Source organism: Mauremys reevesii, linkage group 2 (assembly GCF_016161935.1).
Source record: "Mauremys reevesii isolate NIE-2019 linkage group 2, ASM1616193v1, whole genome shotgun sequence".
Classification (NCBI taxonomy): domain Eukaryota; kingdom Metazoa; phylum Chordata; order Testudines; family Geoemydidae; genus Mauremys; species Mauremys reevesii.
This window is the reverse complement of record NC_052624.1, coordinates 128,187,762-128,206,248: the sequence shown is the minus strand read 5'-3', so window position 1 is coordinate 128,206,248 and position 18,487 is coordinate 128,187,762. Positions and strand designations below refer to the sequence as shown.

Sequence of the window (18,487 nt, the reverse complement as noted above, 5' to 3'; positions counted from 1 at the left end):
CCTGAGCCTGAGAAGGAGCCAGAATTTACCAATGTACATTGCCAAAGAGCCACAGTAATACATCAGCAGCCCCTCATCAGCTCCCCCACCCCCAGCACCTCCTGATCAGCTGTTCCCTGGCATGCAGGAGGCTCGGGTGGGGGGGAGGGGGAGGGCACAATAGACTCAGGGGAGGAGGTGGGAAGGGGTGGAGTGGGGGCAGGGCCTGTGGCAGAGCCAGGGGTTGAGCAGTGAGCACTCCCTGGCACACTGGAAAGTTGGTGCCTGTAGCTCCAGCCCCGGAGTCGGTGCCTATACAAGGAGCTGCATATTAACTTTTGAAGAGCCGCATGTGGCTCCGGAGCCACAGGTTGGCAACCCCCTGGACTAAGCCCATAAAGTGGGGAGCACTTTTTAATTTTGTTTGATCATCCACAGGGTCTGGTTACAGAGGGAGAATTTGGTCTTTACTTACAGGGCCCAGGCTTTATGTACAAAAGGAGGCTATGCTGGTGGAACAGGGAGCTCTGCCTGTGTGCCTGTGACATGCACTTTCTTTCCACTCACACCACATAAGCCCTTCTGTGGGACAGCTTTGAGTTTCCATCTCTATGCAGTTGGACAACAGAGAATGAGGCCAGGGAGCTGGCTTCACTCCTATAACTTCCCTTCTCCTCCCACACCCTGAAATCCAGTGGAGAAAACAAATTAATTACTTTTACCTGAGACTGCTTCCCTCTTCATTGCCATGGAACCTGTTTTACTGGAGTAGGGGGCATAAGGATTACCAGGGACAACTGGGAAGAAGGACTCATTTGAGTTTCTGCTGGAGCTCTGCAGTCCAGGTGGCAGCAGGGAGCCAGTGGGTCCAGGTCGTAAAACAGAATGTGCAGGTTAAGAGTGGGCTCAGGGAAAACCATATTTTTCCTCCTGCCACAATGGAAGAATGAGTGGGAAGACTTCAGAATTGAAAATCGTGGCATTTCCTCTCTTATGTAGTGTAGAGGAGAGTGAGGCCCAAAAATATTTTGCCCAGAGGACAGGCCACCCAGGCATGCCACTGAAGAATGGATTTACACTCTGTTGAGGAACTCCGTTGGTTACTGGATTATGACTACTGAGATGCTACCTTATTTGCAGAAAAGGAACCTGCATAGAATTTTGCCTCCAGACTTTATTGATAATTGTCACACTGAACTTTGTTAGAAGCCACGGAGGGAAAAGAGTTGGAGGGGAAAATATATAAGGACATTATCACATATGGCAGTTTAATGCATACTTGGCTTCAGAAAGCTGATAGTAGTTACTTAAACTTCATAGAGTTACCCACCTTAAACTGCTTAAAAGAACTAATGGATCAAGGAGTGAGCCAAATAAAATGTCATTATGGCCAGCATGTGTTAGCATTTTATAAGCTCCATAGAAGTCCACCTGGTTAAAAGGTACTAAATCTGGCCATTCAGGTCGGCACCTGCAGCAGGGATTGTTGTAAAGCAAGGAAATAAATATGAGAGATTAAGGGAGAAATAGAGCAAAAGATTAAAAATAACCGGCAATGGATTAATTTTTCATTTAATTATTTAAGGCTCTAAGGGCCCAATGCATGAGTGTCGGGGCTCTTCACAAAAGTATTTAAAAACATAAAAATCAAATATAGACATAGCTGAAATAGTAATCTAAAACAATGAATTTGCTACAAAGAAATAAATAGCTGCAACCAGATTGCCCTCATATTGTCAAGTTGGTATGAAAATTAAGTAAAAACCTGGCCAGATAAAAGTTGAAACCTTGGCATAAATTTTGTTAGTCTGCTTTATATTTTTGTAAAATCAGAGAATGCTGTGTAAATAAATTGCTTTTTTCTTTTCCCAAAGATTTTTTTATAAGGAAGCAGGAAAGCAAAATAGTGGGTAAAAACTCATTTGCAGAATAGATCTATGTGAAATAAACCCACTCAAACAAAACTGTTCTTGAAATACGATGCATTCACAAAGGCCACCTTTATACCAAACACTGCCATTTCATACAGCAAGCCATTGTAGTCCCCAGACTCCTGAATTTGAACATCCAAGTGAACCCGTATAGTTAAGTTTGTCTCTGAACCCTCCAAACTGATTCTGGAAGGTTCACATGACTCTCTAACATAATAGTTTTTCCAATTTTTTTTAGCTGTTGCTATTTTAAAAAATATGGGTAAAATAGCTAATTGTAAAGAAAGTGTGCCTTGGTTCATCAAAAGAGAATGTGTTTTTTTATTCTCTCCCAAAGTGTGATTTTTTTCTTTTAAATATTGGTTAATTTAAATGTGATTCCTTGTAAAAATTGCACCCAGATGAATTTGAGCCAGCGTCAACTCTACATTGACTGCAGAGTGGGCTTACACAAGGGATGAATTTGACCCAATATCTTTTGCTTACCATGTTGTATTATATGAATCATTGAAAAGTTGGCACAGGGATTGAGAGCATAAAAGGAAAGAATCTTGCAAATGTTAAGAATGTCAGTGTTGAAAATGATCATTATTCTTCTTGAACACAGAGTGGGTGCTCAGTGTACAACTAATTTTATCTCAGAGCTATTTCAGCAGGCTGTGGAGTATGAAGAGGAGAGGTGAATAGGTCTGATGGGTTGTAATATCATAGCCCACTTGCTTTTCCTACACTTACATTCTAAGGCTTGCTGGGATAGCAAAAGATGAAAAATCTCCTATTGTTTCTGTACATACCACTTTTGCTAACATACTCCATCAAAAGAAACAAAGATGGCATTCCATTTACTCTGATTAAAAAACAAAATCTGCAGTAAGGGAAGTGTCCAAAGCTTTAACCATCACTTTTAATTGCTGAAAAGGACCAATAGTTCTGTCAAACTGCTCTGTAGTTTATTGATATTCCTGACTTCTGTTTGGTTCAAAGAATATAAAAAAAAAAAAGTTTTGGTGAATTTAAGGTAAAGGTATTGTGTGAGGTTTTGGAACTCAGTCTGAATTTTTTAAAACTTTATTTTTATTGTTTTTATATAAAAACAGACACATAACAAAACAAAACATATAAATACATGCACCAGATGGAAATAAATAACAAAATTCAATGTTCATTATTTGTAAAAGCTGGAAAACAACCAAACAAAAACAAACTAAACAAAACCCTGAACCTATATAGGTCATCAGTTATTGAAGTGACTAAATAGATAAATAAGTGAGAATATAACCTATGAGTCATAACCTGAGTATTGGGGACTAATATATACTAAACTGCAAATGTATGCAATAGTTTCATGTGTGAGAAGATATCCTCATATTTTTCCAAGCTTTTCTATTAGACAGAGTCATATTTTCCATAAATGCAGAAGTAGAGAGCTCACTAAACCAGTTAGTGTATCAAGGAAGAATTGCAGATTTCCATTTCCTCAAAATAAATCTTTTGGCCACTAAAATAATCACTGCAATCAATTTCTTAATGTTAACTGGTAATACCAACTCATCTAGAACCCTTAAAATACACACGCTTGGAGAAGGAAAGACAGCAACACTTGAAGTTTCTGAGAGAGCACTGAATATGGTGTTCTAGAACACATGCATCATTTGACAAGAATAGGGGATGTATGAAAGGTTGGCCTGTAGCTCTTTGGCAACACACAGTGAACACTGGAGATGCAGTCTAGCCTTAAGCAAACATTCTGGAGTCCAACGGTATCTGTTTAATACCTTGTTCTGGAAGAATCACAAGGATAAAACTTGAAGTATCTTTCACATTAAGCCAGATATCCTCCCAGGTTTCTGTTTTGGTAGTAAGGCTAAGTTCTTTTCCCCATTTGTCTTTGAGACCGAGGTTGAGATGGCACTATGAACCATTAAGCAACCTATACGTAATTTTTACAAGGAGACTTTTGATTCCATATTTCTTTACATGTTTTTCTAGAGAGAGTTGCAACAGATCAGTTGTCCCCTATCCTTGCATGTATCCTTGAACATTTCTGCTGAAAGAAGGAACTGTGAGACAGCGGTAGCTGATATTTTAAGACTTGTAAATGAAGGCTAGTCTATCATCTTGTATTATATCTCTAATTTTTGTTAATCCTTTTTCTATCCAAACTGTCTTAAGCATGGAGTTGGCCTTGATCGTGAGACATGGGGCATCTCATAGTGGTACAGGAAGAGAGTTGGTAAGATTGGATGCTGTAATCATCTTAATGCATTGCAGGATGCCCCATGTAGATGCAAAGACTGGATTTTTCCTTAAGGGTGTGGGTAGCCTCTTAAGATATATAAAAGAATGGCATAGCTAAGGTGTTTTTTGTTTTGTTTTGTTTTGTTTTGTTTTTTCCAATATCAAACCAGGCCAGTACATATACAGAGCAGCTGGAGGGGAACCATCTTACAATAGGACACATTTGGAATACTAGATAATATAGATACAATTCTGGCAACCCCGTACTTCCAGTTGCCCAGGATTTTTTAAGGGTCTCATGTAACAAACAAGGCTGTTTTATATGCCATAGAAATTGCATGATAGGCCTATTTATTCAAGCAAAGAGCAAGGGAGAGGTGCGGAAAGGCAATAGGCTAATGATATAAGTCAATCTTGAGCAGATATTCATTTTGGCTATTTCTCTTCTCGTTAGTAAGGATAGAGGGAGGAGATGCCAGCTCCCTATATCCATGGAAATTTCTTTAAATATATAGCCCATATTTATAGATAAAAAATTGGGAAGATTAGGACAAATGTTAATATGTACATAAGTTATTTTTTTGCATATTTGAAATGGAAAATGCTTAAACTGAGAAGAATCTGGTCTTTTTGTGTATATCCATTGCCTGTGATTTATTCCAGTCAATGCAAAAACAAGAAATTTTTCCAAGAACATCAACTATATTTAAGGCTGCAAGTCTGTCACGGAAGTCATGGATTCTATGACTTTCTGGAACCTCCATGACTTCTGCAGCAGCTGGTGCAGCCGGCTCCGGCCTCTGGGCCAGCCACACCAGCTGCTGTTGGGCCAGTCTTGGGCCGCAGCACCCCCATCCCACCCAGCAGCAGCAGCGTGGGTCCTGGGCCGCCACCTCCCCGGCACCCAAGCAGCACTGGCAGAGGTGCCAGGTTGTGCACCGCCGCCTGGCCCTGCCTCCCCAGCACCAGCAGGGGTCCTGGGCTGTGCACTGCCATCCAGCCTCCCCCTCCCCAGCACCCGTGTGGGCCGTGCACTGCCACCCTCCCCCCCCCAGCACCTTTGGGGGTCCTGAGTCATGTACCACCAACTGCCCCAAGCACCCTTGGTGCATCTGGGCCGTAAGCCATCACCCCTAGCACCGTCAGCACCCCTGGGCTGCACATCGTCTCCCCTAGCACCCAAGATTTAGTCAGGGGCAGTGGTGAGCTGGAGCAGGTTCCCACAGGTTCCCCAGAACCGGTTGCTAAAATTAGACCTCCGTGGAGAACCGGTTGTTAAAGGGCCAGGGGGTGGGCAAAGAACTCCGGTCCGTGGGCCGGACCATCCTGTTGCTCCCAGGATTCCCATATAGGGTGACTGAGGCTCCCCCGGCCCTTTCCCCGCTTCCCCCCAGCTGCAGCGTGGCCAGCCGCCGGCACCAGCTGGGCAGCTCAGCTGAGCTCTGGAGTCATCCTGCTGCCGCTTTTTGAGAGGCCCAGCAAGGTGCGGGGGCGGGGGGGTCGTGCTGCAAGCTCCAGGGCTGGCCAGAGCGGAGGGAAGGGGGCAAGTGGGGCAATTGGCCCAGGCCCTGCAGGGGCCCCCGGCCCCACTAGGATCTCTCTCGGCCCCTCCCCCGCTCCCCCCCCCACCTTAAATCAGAACTTTTTATAGGGAACCGGTTGTTAAGATTTTGGCAGCTCATCACTGGTCAGGGGTATATAGTACAAGTCATGCACAGGTCACGGGCCATGAATTTTTGTTTACTGCCAGTGACCTGTCCATGACTTTTACTAAAAATACCCATGACTAAAACGTAGCCTTAACTATATTCAACAATGATAGGATTGATGAGTGTGGATTCTTCAATAGCACAAAAAAGTTACCAGCATACAAACTGAGTTTGTATTCTGTTTATAGTCACACCTTCAATGCCTGAGTGCTGATGTATGTGCATTTCCAGTGGTTCAAGAGAGACATTAAAAAGGAGGGACAAAGAGGGGACAGCCCTGTAATGTCCCTCTTTCTAGTTGAAATGTGGGAGAAATAATTTCATTAGTTGATAGTGAAGCGAGGGAAGAATTGTATAATACACTGACCCAGTTCAGGAATATTTGTCCAAATCCAAAGGGTTTTTTAGGACAGCCATTAGATAAATCCATTCAACTTATCAAAGGCTTTCTCTGTGTTAGAAGTAAATCTGTAGAGGGAACATCTGACATCTGAGCTTGCTGGATTAAGTGAGTGATATTTTTTGTATTATCAGCAGCCAATTTTCCTTTAATGAAACTAGCCTGATCTTTGTGTATCATTAATGGGATGATGGTGTTCAGTCGTGTGCAAAATTTTTGCAATACAGCCATGGGGCGGAAGTCATCACATTTGCAACCACCTTTATTCTTCTTTAATATTAAAGTAATTAAATCAGTTCTCATATCACAAGATATGGTTCCATTTTGGAATGTTTCAGTGAAGACCTTCGAAAGAATAGAAGATAGCCAATTATAATTAAAAAAAAATCTGCCAGAAAGCCATCTGTGTCAGGGGCCTTGCCGGAATTCATATTTTTTATAGCCTGTTCGATCTGTTGTGTTGTGATAGCTTTGTTCATAAACAACACTTGTTCTGAAGTTCGGGTATTAAAAGGCAGACTTTCAATGAAATGATAAAACTTATCAGAGTCAAATTGGTTGATTTATATAAAGTTTGACAGAATTGTTTAAATTCACTATATCTTTTGGGTCAAGGATGAGGAATAAGGAAGAAATATTGTTGTTGCCTAGTTCCATCTTAAGTCTTCTGTAAAGTAGTTTAGCAGCCTTTTCTCCCCATTCATATCTTTGTTTGATCCTGTGGAATTCAAATTTGACTTGGCTGGATAAGCATTTGTTTTATTTATTTTGCATTGACTAGATAACGTAAGAGGTTTTCATTATTTTGGTCATTCTTGGTGCATTCTCTCCAATTCATCTGTTTCCTTGTCCAGAGAGTCTAGTAGCTTGATTTTTTCACTCTTCTTTTGGGAATTATGCTTTATGCATTCTCCCCTCACATAGCTTTCAGAGGGTCCCAAAAGATGGTATCTGAGGTAACTGAGTGCTTATTTTCTTGTATGAAGTTAGAGATCACTGAATCAACTGTGGAGCAAAACTTTGCATCTTTTATTAGCAGAGTGTTCAGCTTATACCTAGAAGATTTTAATTATGTGTAACTAGTGTCTATGGTAAGTATAATTGGAACATGATCTGAAATTAATATATTATCAATAGCTACTTCTAGCTATGCAGGAATCAGTTCTGAAGACACAAGAAAAAAGTCAATTCTAGGGTAAGGTGAATGTACCGAAGATAAATATGTATAGCCATGTTCCTTGGGATGTGTCAGTCTCCATATATTGTTTGTATCAAGTTCATACATTAACAATAAAGGTTAGCTTATTGAACTTTGATAGCTGTCCAGATGTCTTTCTAGTGTAGTATTCCAATTGCTTCCCAGTATTACAGAAATGCCTTTTTTATTAGAAAGGATGTCTGCAATATCTTTGAAAAATTCAGAATTACCTCCACTTACACTGTAAATGATTCCAAGAATTAACTGTTTTGAGTTGAAACAGCCTTCAAAAAGAATGTATCTTCCTTTGGGATCGGACCAGGACTGTATATATTGAAAAGTTATACTTTTTATGAATTAAGGTGCCTCTGTTCGTAGAATTCAATTATTAATGATTCTCAGCACCTACCAATATCTTCTTGATTTGATCAGCATTTATTTCTGCTAGATGAGTTTCCTGCAATAAAGCTACTTGGACTTTTTTGATCTGAGGTGTGTCAGGATTTTAATTCTTTTGGAAGGTTTATTAAGTCCCCTCACATTCCAGGACCATGCTCTAAGAAAATTCATGGCAAAGATTTAAATGATATAGAATAATAGAATATTAGGGTTGGAAGAGGCCTCAGGAGGTCATCTAGTCCAATCCCCTGCTCAAAGCAGGACCAACACCAATTAAATCATCCCAGCCAAGGTTTTGTCAACTCATGCTTAAAAAATTCTAAGGATGAAAATTCCACCACTTCCCTAAGTAATCCATTCCAGTGCTTCACCACTCTCCTAGTGAAACAGTGTTTCTGAATATCCAACCTAGACCTCCCCCTCTATATATTAAGACATATAACCTTATTCTAAAGAGACATATTTTCCTTTCATATTGTAAAACCACATCTCTAGGATATGGTCTGTATTTATACTTATTAGATACTAGTTAGTTATGAATTAACTTATGCCTTCAATTAAGCCTCTAAGGGTCAGGTATAGAAAAAGATCTATAGTTAAATATCATATATCTTCCAAAATGTATTTGTCACAGAAAACAAACAAAACAATTAACAGATTTAAAACAAGATAGTGTGGGCATGTTCAGATCCCTGAAAGCTTCAGTTCCAACTGCTCCTCCCCTCCCTATATTATCTAATAATAGTCTAAACATCTCTACATGGAAATATATTTTAAATCAGCTAATACCCTGTAAATACTATTGGGTATTCTAGAACATGTAGAATATATTTCTACCTACAGTCCAATCCAGTCCAATAATTCTACCCACATGTGATGATTCTGTGTATATATCTATAGATCTCATCACATGTAAATTTACAATTGATTTGATAAATCAAATATAAATTAGTACAAAATCTAAATATGAAAAATATAACAATATAAAGAAATCATATTCATAGTATGTCAAATGCCCTGCACAAGCTGAATAACTAGGACTATTCAAGGTTTAGATTATACACTACTTTACATGTCAGGAGTATGGACTGTGCGAAGGGACTTGTGGTTACCCTAACACAATCTATCAGAGGCAGAGCTAGTGAAGAGATTCTGTCTAGCAGTGCAAGCTGGGATGAGTAGTGCAGCTAATACTTCAGTCAGTAGATGGTGCTATAAACCCCAGTTTAGGGTTAAATTATTATTCTATGCATTGCAATGCTATGCAGTTGTGGTTGCTCAGTTCCAAAGGAGAGCAACAGAAGAGTTCAGCCTAGCTTGTTATCTGCTAGGAGTGGGAAGATGGTGTAAGTGAATATTACCATATCTACAAGGATACATAGGAAAACAAGTATGCTTTTTATGATGATAAAAACATTCTGCTATCTTGGGGCAAATCTGGTCTCAATCTTTGAAGTGTCTGCCAAGCTTCAGAAGGGGTTTTACAAAATCTTGTGAAGTCTGTTAAATCCATAGTGAAGGTGGATGGGTACTTGATGCTATATCTGATGTTGATCTCCCTCAGGATTTACTTATGCCATTGAATGCAGTCCTCTTTTTGATAAACTCAGCTGAAAAGTCAGGGGAAAAAATTGTGACTTCTGGGTTTCCCCTTTTCTGGCAGCGTTCGTTAACATTACTTTATCATTGAACATCAGCAGCTTGAAGATGATGGGCCTTGAGCTTATCAGACTCCTGCCTTCTACTACAAGGCATTCGATGAGCCCTTTCAGTATTGAATGGGGGTGGCTGAGGGTCCAGGGAGAAGTTTCTGAAGAAAGCTGATAATATCCATTCCCTCTAGACCCTCAGCAGTGCCCAAGAGGTGAATATTATTTCTCTGATATCTGTTTTCTTAGTCATCCTGTTTTTCTTCCAGTTTGTGTAGTCTAAGCTTTAAGGGGGTAGTTTCTTCTTTAATTTCACTGGTTCCAATGGCAATCTTTTGTAGTTCATTTTCCAAGTGAGCCATTGGGGATTTTACATCACATACATCTTTAGAGAGGCCATGGATATCTTTTGAGATTGAAATCCAGTCAGTCTGTGAGGAAATCTTCCAGTGCCACAATATCCTGGGCTAGGTTCTGTTGTGGCCTTGAGATCTCCCCCTTCAGCTGCTTAGGTGACTCAGGCTTAGGTCTTTTATTGCCCCTCATTTTTTCATTGGAATCCATATTCAACAGTTTGAAGTTTATCCAGTGGATTAATGTAAATTTTATGGCAGAAATTTATTGCCAATTTGCTAGGAAAGTAACTATTAGAGAAGAATTGATATGTGGTGAGTGAGGTGGTCTGGGACTAGACAACCATCTTCCTCATGAGTACCTTGTCTGAATTTGAAAATGTTAGAAAACCTTAAATTTAAGAATTAGAGGATTTTAAACATTAAATTTTAATTGAACAGTAGGTTACCTGAGAGACTCATGCACTGGCTTTTGGTGTTTTTTGTATGTGGCGTTGAAGAAAAGAGTCCTAATGATTATTAATGATCTGGATGATGGGATGGGTTGCACCCTCAGCAAGTTCACAGATGACACTAAGCTGGGGGGGAGAGGTAGATATGCTGGAGGGTAGGGATAGGGTCTAGAGTAACCTAGACAAATTGGAGGACTGGGCCAAAAGAAATCTGATGAGCTTCAACAAGGACAAGTGCAGAGTCCTGCACTTAGGATGGAAGAATCCCATGCACTGCTACAGGCTGGGGACCGACTGGCTAAACAGCAGTTCTGCAGAAAAGGACCTGGGGATTACAGTGGAGGAGAGGCTGGATATGAGTCAGCAGCAAGCCCTTGTTGCCAAGAAGGCTAACGGCATATTGGGCTGCATCAGTAGGAGCATTGCCAGCAGATCAAGGGAAGTGATTATTCCTCTGTATTCAGCACTGATGAGGACACATCTGGAGTCTTGCGTCCAGTTTTGGGCCCCCCACTACAGAAAGGATGTGGACAAACTGGAGAGAGTCCAGTGGAGGGCAACAAAAATGATTAGGGGGCTGGGGGACATGACTTACAAGGAGAGGCTGAAGGAACTGGGGTTATTTAGTCTGCAGAAGAGAAAAGTGAGGGGGGATTTGATAGCAGCCTTCAACTACCTGAAGGGGGGGTTCCAAAGAGGATGGAGCTCAGCAGTTTTCAGTGGTCGCAGATGACAGAACAAGGAGCAATGGTCTCAAGTTGCAGTAGGGGAAATTTAGGTTGGATATTAGGAAACACTATTTCACTAGGAGGGTGGTGAAGCACTGGAATGGGTTACCTAGGGAGGTGGTGGAATCGCCATCCTTAGAGGTTTTTAAGGCCCAGCTTGACAAAGCCCTGGCTGGGATGATTTAGTTGATGTTGGTCCTGCTTTGAGCAGGGGATTGGACTAGATGACCTCCTGAGATCTCTTCCAACCCTAATCTTCCATGATTCTATAAAGGAATACACTTAAAACTCTTTGTGTCATGGGTCTTAATAGTTCTGTTCCTTTTGTTTTTTAATGTGTTTAGTGCCTGTTCAGTTTACAAAGGCTCCTTTTCATGATTCGGGCCAAATAAACAGTGCTCTCACCAACACAGTGAAGGGAGATGGGACATTGGTCAGTGCGTCTTCTCTTGTAATCCTGCAAGGGCAGGGCAAGATTCCACAGTTCCGGGCTGTTATGATGACCTCTGGAATGCACTTTGCCACTGAGCTCCAATGGCCTGCTCCTGCTCTCATTGAAATCAATGGGGCACTTTCCATCCTGTGTGGAAGCAAGTATTAGGAGTAGGGCGGGGCTGCACTGAAGTAAATGTGTTACACTTTTATAGATGCATTAAAGATCAATGTTGAGCATGCTCCCTGCAGCTCACGTCAAGGTAATATGGCTTCCTGGCTTTTGCCTGCATAATAAACAAAACATAGCCCTGGTAAAGTCACTGCAATTGCGAGGTCTTATATCAGGCCTGAATTTGGCCCATTGCCTCCAGCCATCAGCACTCATGGGGTACAAATCCTTCCTTACCTCTCAGTGTAGCTCAGACACCCTGTGACTTAAATGTGTTCCTTTTTTAATTTAAAACCATGACTGCTGGATGTGCAACCAGATACACAATGCAAGGCAGTACCACAAATGCTATAATATACTCCAGTGGGTCCAGATGGCTACCTGTTTGCAAAACATATGCACAAGTGCATTTGATGTCACTGTTTGTAGCTAAAGCCCAGAAAATGGTGCTTTCTGCAGGATAACAAGGTACCTTTTCAAAGGGTGTGGATTTAGCAGCATGACCTCAGTTAACATCAGGAGTCACATCGCTAAATCCCAATATGCTTTAAAACTTTACCCCAAGACCTTCTTGAGAATTAGAAGCAAAATGGAAAGCTGCTTAGCCTGAGGTGTCTGTAAGCTATTTTCTTACAAGCATTTTTTTTGCTTGAGTTTTAGTGAATTCAAGCTGCATCAGGAGTGTTTGTATCTTCTTGATTTACAATTCTAATAGATTTTTAGTATTGCAAGAAAAAGCCTTCTGCCAGGGGATGCATACCTGAACCAACCATGAAAATTTTTGGTGGCATCTTAATTTTTCCAATTTCAAAGTCTAAACATAATAAAAGTGTCACATACTGTAATGGAGTAAAAAAAAAAAAAAAAAAAAAAAGGATCATAGTTCCTCCAGCACGTGCTTACATGTTATTTGAAGAGATGAAATTTTGGAGGCCATCTTGAGGAACCTCAGTGCTTGGAGAAATGTCTCTCCTGTGGGTAATTCAATATGCTGCTAATGTCATTCATTAAAGTAATAGGGCTAAATCCTCACCTGGAGATCTAGCTCATGAGGTATATCTATGGTAGCTTCAACAAATCCAAGCTAGTGACCTATTGACCACCCTCACCCTGTGCCTGGCCTGTCATGAGATAGCATTTGATCTTTTGGGACTGACATTTTTATTCAAGGTGGTGTGTGACAGGTTCTCTGTCACGCCCCTCTTCCAGAGCCCGCTGGCTGTCCCAATAAAGTGCAGAGAGGCTTTCAGTTATGCAGCACCCGTGGCTTTATTTACACACACACACACAGTTCTCCCACCACCAGTGTTGAGCTATATACAAGGCTTACAGGGTTAGTTCCCTCTTTTCCTGCAGTCAGCCCTCAGCTAGGAGTCTGACCTTTCCCTGGCTGCCCTTTCCTTCTGGCTCCCAGCCCTTATAACTGCTGACTTGTCAGGCCTGCAGGTGGAGTCAATCCCAGACCAGGCATCAGGTCTGTTTCAACAGCCCCAATCTATTTCCCTTGATTGGAGCTGGCTGAGCAGGGGCAATTAGCTGCTTTTGCACCAGCACCCTGCTACATGGTGTATATCACGGAAAAAGTTTAACTGAACCTTTAAAATATCAATTTGGCAGATGCATTCAGTACTGGACAGGTTTATTTGACTCTATTAGGGGCTCTTCTTAAGGATAGAATGGATTCTTATACTATAGTTAGGAATTCAATCTAAGTACTTATTGATTTCTCACTCATCAGGTAAGTTCAAGCATTGCTTATCAGAGTTTTCACATACGGTCACATAGCCCTAATGAATAATTCAGGTTTTAAATGGCCTCCCTCTCCTTTGCAGCATTGCTGAATACATTATTTCTTTTCTGCATCGCAGGAAGAATGCCAGAACTATATCCGTGTGCTTCTCGTTGGCGGTGACCGGCTCTTCACCTGTGGAACCAACGCTTTCACTCCTATTTGCACCAATCGGACGGTATGAATAAACGAATTGATCCCACATGTTCACAGAAATGATGACTATTGCCACTGTGAAACAAAACAGCTGCTATGGGGCTGTGCAGATTGGTAATGGGATATTTCACTTCTAGACTGTTAGTTCAAATACAGCCCTAGATAGTAAATGAAAATAATCATCTATCTGATCAATTCCTGTGTGAGATGTTGAGATCTCCACAGTGAACAAGCTTCCACATCACAAAAATAACCACCTTATTTGACTTTATATACTCCTCTTGTTGGGAGAAAGAGATTGAATCCGCTTTCAAGGCTGAACCAGCCTCTTACCTCTATAGAGATACCTTTCAAGCTAGGGATGAGGCATGTTGGTGTAGGGAAGTTTGCACTGCTGCTGCCTGTGCTGTGAATAATCAGAGTATTTCACTCTATAGGGTTATCAATCTAAAAACATTCAATATAAGCAATAAATGCGCAGACATTCAAAATTAAAAGAAATGAGACAGCTGTAACTGCAATATGCAAATCAAACAAAGATTGGCCAATTAAAAAACTAGACTTGACGGCCTTGGCCTAAAATCTAAATACCTTTTATTAGCTTTTTTCATATACTTTTAAAACTTGTCAGAACAATTTCAAATACATGCATCATGTCTTTAAAATAAAATAAAATTTTAAAAGGTGTTGTAACTGCCATGTTTGCAGAAGATCAAAAGGGCTTAGTAATTTTTTTTCAGCAAGAAAATACTGAGCAAATGTTGTTTTTTTGTATTCCAGAGCACGTTCACAAACATGACTGTGATGTGTACTGAACTTTTCCAAATTCATCTTCAGGTTTTGGGAACAAACAAATGTAACCTCCTTTCTTCCCTGGGTTACTCAGGATCAGGCAACACTCACCTGTGTGCCTGATGTTGTTGACATTATAGGAGATTCTGAGTATCTCAGTGGTGATGTTGGATAAGTGGAAATCCTCTATTCACCCTCTGCTGCAGTCCCTTTACTCCTAAAGGAAGTTAAAATTGGTTGTGCCTTCACCTGGCTGGCCCCTGTACACACTCAATGGCGTGCCTTGGGAACCTCCAGGAATAAACCCCTTCAAATAGTAATAATAATAACAACAACAACCTGTGGCATGGGTTTAACTCATACCAATTATAAATAATATACATCCAATATACTTAAATTAGAGCTAACACTCATTTACTTAACAACTTAAAGAAACAGGGTAAATGTCACTACTGATTTAAATCCACAGGCGAGAAGTTGAATAAAATCAATTAACAAATATAGCAATACAGTAATACATGAAACTTATCTAACTGGAATTTATACTGCCACCATTTACCCCCACCCCAGAGTGTACACTCCTCTGGATTTCAGAGTCCTAGACACTTGCTTGCATGGATGCGCTTGAAGATCTGAAGTTGGAGACTTCCGTGGGTTCTGTGTATCAGCCCAGCCAAGACAACAAGCTGCACAACCCCGCTGAAGGTTGGAGCTGGCTCCACCAAATGTCAGCAGCTGTAGGTCCTGGTTTGATGGGAAGATCACTTTGCCTCTCCTCAGACTCAGTCTCTCTGTGGTGCCCCTTCCAAGTACTTTCTCAACAGTGGGGGTTACTCACAGTTCCTTCACTTTAGGCACAGCCATAGTGTCTGCCCTGGCTCTAGTGAAGCCACCAACAGCCTGTGAGGCTCCCTGTGTGATCAAAGCCCCTGCAGGCTCTCAGCAGCAGCTTCTGGTGTGGACAGAGTTCCACATCAGCCATCTCACTCCTCTTCCCCAAATGGAGTCCACAGCCTGATCTTCCTGCAGGAGGAAGTCTCTTGCTCTCTTTCCCCAAGGCATCATGGGAGTTGTAGTCTCTAAGGCTAGATTGGAACACTCCCAATAAATTCAGAGGCCCCTCTAGTAAAGGGTGCCTACAAACAGATATGATAAGATGCAGACATTTGAATATCTTCACAGAGAGAAAGGAGATTTTAGCATGATTTCAAAGTATGGTTATGGTAAAACCATGAAAATGACATCCCCTTTTTATTTAAGTGATTTTGCTGAATGTTTTCATAGAATTTTACGCCTCAGTATATTTCACAATATAGCAGTACACAAGAGACGAGATACACAGCCACATTTCAAATGTATTAAGTTTAACAGGGTGTCCAAAATCCACATTTGGGTGCATAAATCAGGACTTGGGTACATAAAATGGGAGAGTCACAAAAACTTGGTGTGTGCATTCCATTGTGTAAAATTTGAATATCTAATGAATGTAATTGTGGGCCAACAAAAGTAAAGAAAGGTTGATGCAGATACGTACAGATAGATTTAGCTAAGATGATAATATATATGACTCTGATTTCTGATTGGTGTCAGCAACAAACCTCCAATTTTTTGGAAATGTTATTCTGCTATTTTTAACACAGCCACAATTGATGGATTTAAAAGATGTCAAAAAGAAAATGATTGATTAAGGATATATCAGAGAGAGAGAGAACGAGAGAGAGAGTGCATCAAAGATTAATTAAAATTAGAATAAACATCAAAATACCACTGGCTGGAATATGGTGACCATTTATTGGTGTTTTGTTTTGTTTGTATTTTAAAAAATAAATCTGCTCAGTGTCAAACCTCTGGGAACATGTACACTATTTAAACTTACTGCACATCAATTTCCAAAATAGCATATTGGCTTTAAAACTGTGGTTTGTGGTTGAGTGTATTAGGGCCTACTAAATCATACCCTCAGTTCCATTGGGCTGGAAAGCTCATTGTTATTTTGAGCTCATTATCCCTGTGTCCTGGAAGACACCAACAAAACTAGAGGATAATGTTTCTATGCCCTCTAGCCAATTGCTCTGTAACAGTCCGATCTATGAACTTTCATGACAAAAAAGCTATGACCGTTGTACATTGAATATGGTTTTTGGCTGTATATCATCATTCTTTAATATATTAATGCGTAGGATAGGATATTACCAAGATACACACATCCTGATTTTTGTCACTTCAGAAGGGTCTCATATACATTATTTATTTTCTAAGTTGCTGTTAATAAATAACATTTTAAGTGTAATTCTTAATTAATTAATGTAAATGTTTTCCTCACTGTGTTTCTTTGGATCTGAAAGATAAAAAGACCAGAAAGGCATTATATTTCTAACATGGGCCTGGAAAAAAGGTGTTAAAGAAGTGTGCTTGGCACTGTGTTATGGTAACATGAGACATTTGCTGAGCTTATGGTATTTTTCTTCACTGATGGTGTGGTTTGACTCATCTTGTCATGCTTATGTGATTTTTGTTGTCTTTTCCAGTTAAGCAACCTGACAGAGATACATGATCAGATTAGTGGCATGGCTCGCTGTCCGTACAGTCCTCAACACAATTCCACAGCTCTTCTTACTTCCAGTGGGGAGTTATATGCTGCTACAGCCATGGATTTCCCAGGAAGGGATCCTGCCATTTACCGCAGTCTGGGGGCTCTTCCTCCTCTCCGCACTGCACAGTACAACTCCAAGTGGCTCAATGGTAAGTATTGACAAGCCTCAGTGCTTTTGATTTTGTTATACCCCATTTTCCCCTTAGCTACATTCTTCAAAGCCTATCCCTTGAGTATACATGGTTTTGAAATGCTTTTTACTTTAAAAATTGTTTCAAAGTTTTCCAGTCTTTGGAATGTGACACAAAGCAAAGTCCACACATAATGCAGCTAACTGTACCTTGATGCAGGACTTTGTGGGTCATAATTTTAAAAGGGTCAACCTGTCTCCCATTTATGCACATACAACAGTGTGTACAATATTGTTACTTACTTGCATATGCAATCAATAGAAAATACATTTACAAACACACACAAATGATTATTCTTTCATTCCAGCAAAACACTTAGGCAGAGAATGGCCACTCACACATCTCCAGATTATCAGACATTCCAGTACTTCTGGGAACGGCATGGCCTGCCTTCACCTATGTGACTCCATCCCCACCAGTGTGAGTTTACTTCACATGGGAGCTGCCCTTTTGATGAGTGCCCTGGCAGGGGCAGGGCAATGCGCTCTTCAAAATGGCACCTCCCCATCTGGAGCTGGACAAAATCATGGCCGATTTTGTCTCAGTACTGGATAGGAGACAAACCTTAGAAAAGCAGAACTGTGAAGCTTAAAACCGGACAAATGGCCTGCCTACTTAGGCACATGATTAACTTTAAGCACGTGAGTCTCATTAGCTTCAAGGCCTTTATGTGCAAGATGTATAAGAGAAAATATAAATGCCATATTTTGACATTTCAGCCCGAAAGGGACATTGTGCATCAGGGTAGAAATAATTCTTACTTGAAAGAGTTCTTTTAATTAACTGAGTAAAGTAAAACTGAACAAATGATAGAAATGGGAGAATGCTTTGTTTAACTATTCACTTTTGATTCACTTTTCATACTTTGCATACTTTAAGTCATGATGTATGAGTTCTGGGTGCTTATCCAAACCACTTTGGTCTGGAAATCTTGATGTATTGTCATGATGTATGAGCACTGGATGTATGATACTCTCAGTATACCAGGTAAATGAGGCAGTAGCAAAGTATGCATGTTTTCTGTAATAAATTTATATGAAACTTGCTTGATGAAAATATTTATGAAAAGTATTGTTACTGCTGCTGAGCCTCTGTTAGCCACTTTTAAAATCTCTGTATTGATGCTTTTTACAAAGATTAGTCCTGAAAATAACTGAAGCTTTGGTCTGCCATTAAGCATATTTGCCTGAAAAATTATATTTCAATAAATATTTGTTTTGGTTATTAAATACTTAAATGTTTTTCCATTGCTCTGTGTGATTCTTAAAAATGTATCTGTTAAATTATCATATAGACATCTATAATGAACTGACCAAAGACTCATAC

At 40.5% G+C, this 18,487-nt stretch overlaps 1 protein-coding gene across 1 annotated transcript in view; it reads left to right on the top strand.

Annotated features, from left to right (window-relative positions):
- SEMA5A (semaphorin 5A) overlaps positions 1-18,487 on the top strand; it is a 633,881-nt gene that overhangs the window by 344,772 nt on the left and 270,622 nt on the right. Inside the window, exons 6-7 of the mRNA XM_039523675.1 lie at positions 13,509-13,607; positions 16,906-17,119. Of these exons, the coding sequence (XP_039379609.1) occupies positions 13,509-13,607; positions 16,906-17,119 (313 nt within the window). The remainder of the gene's footprint in view (positions 1-13,508; positions 13,608-16,905; positions 17,120-18,487) is intronic.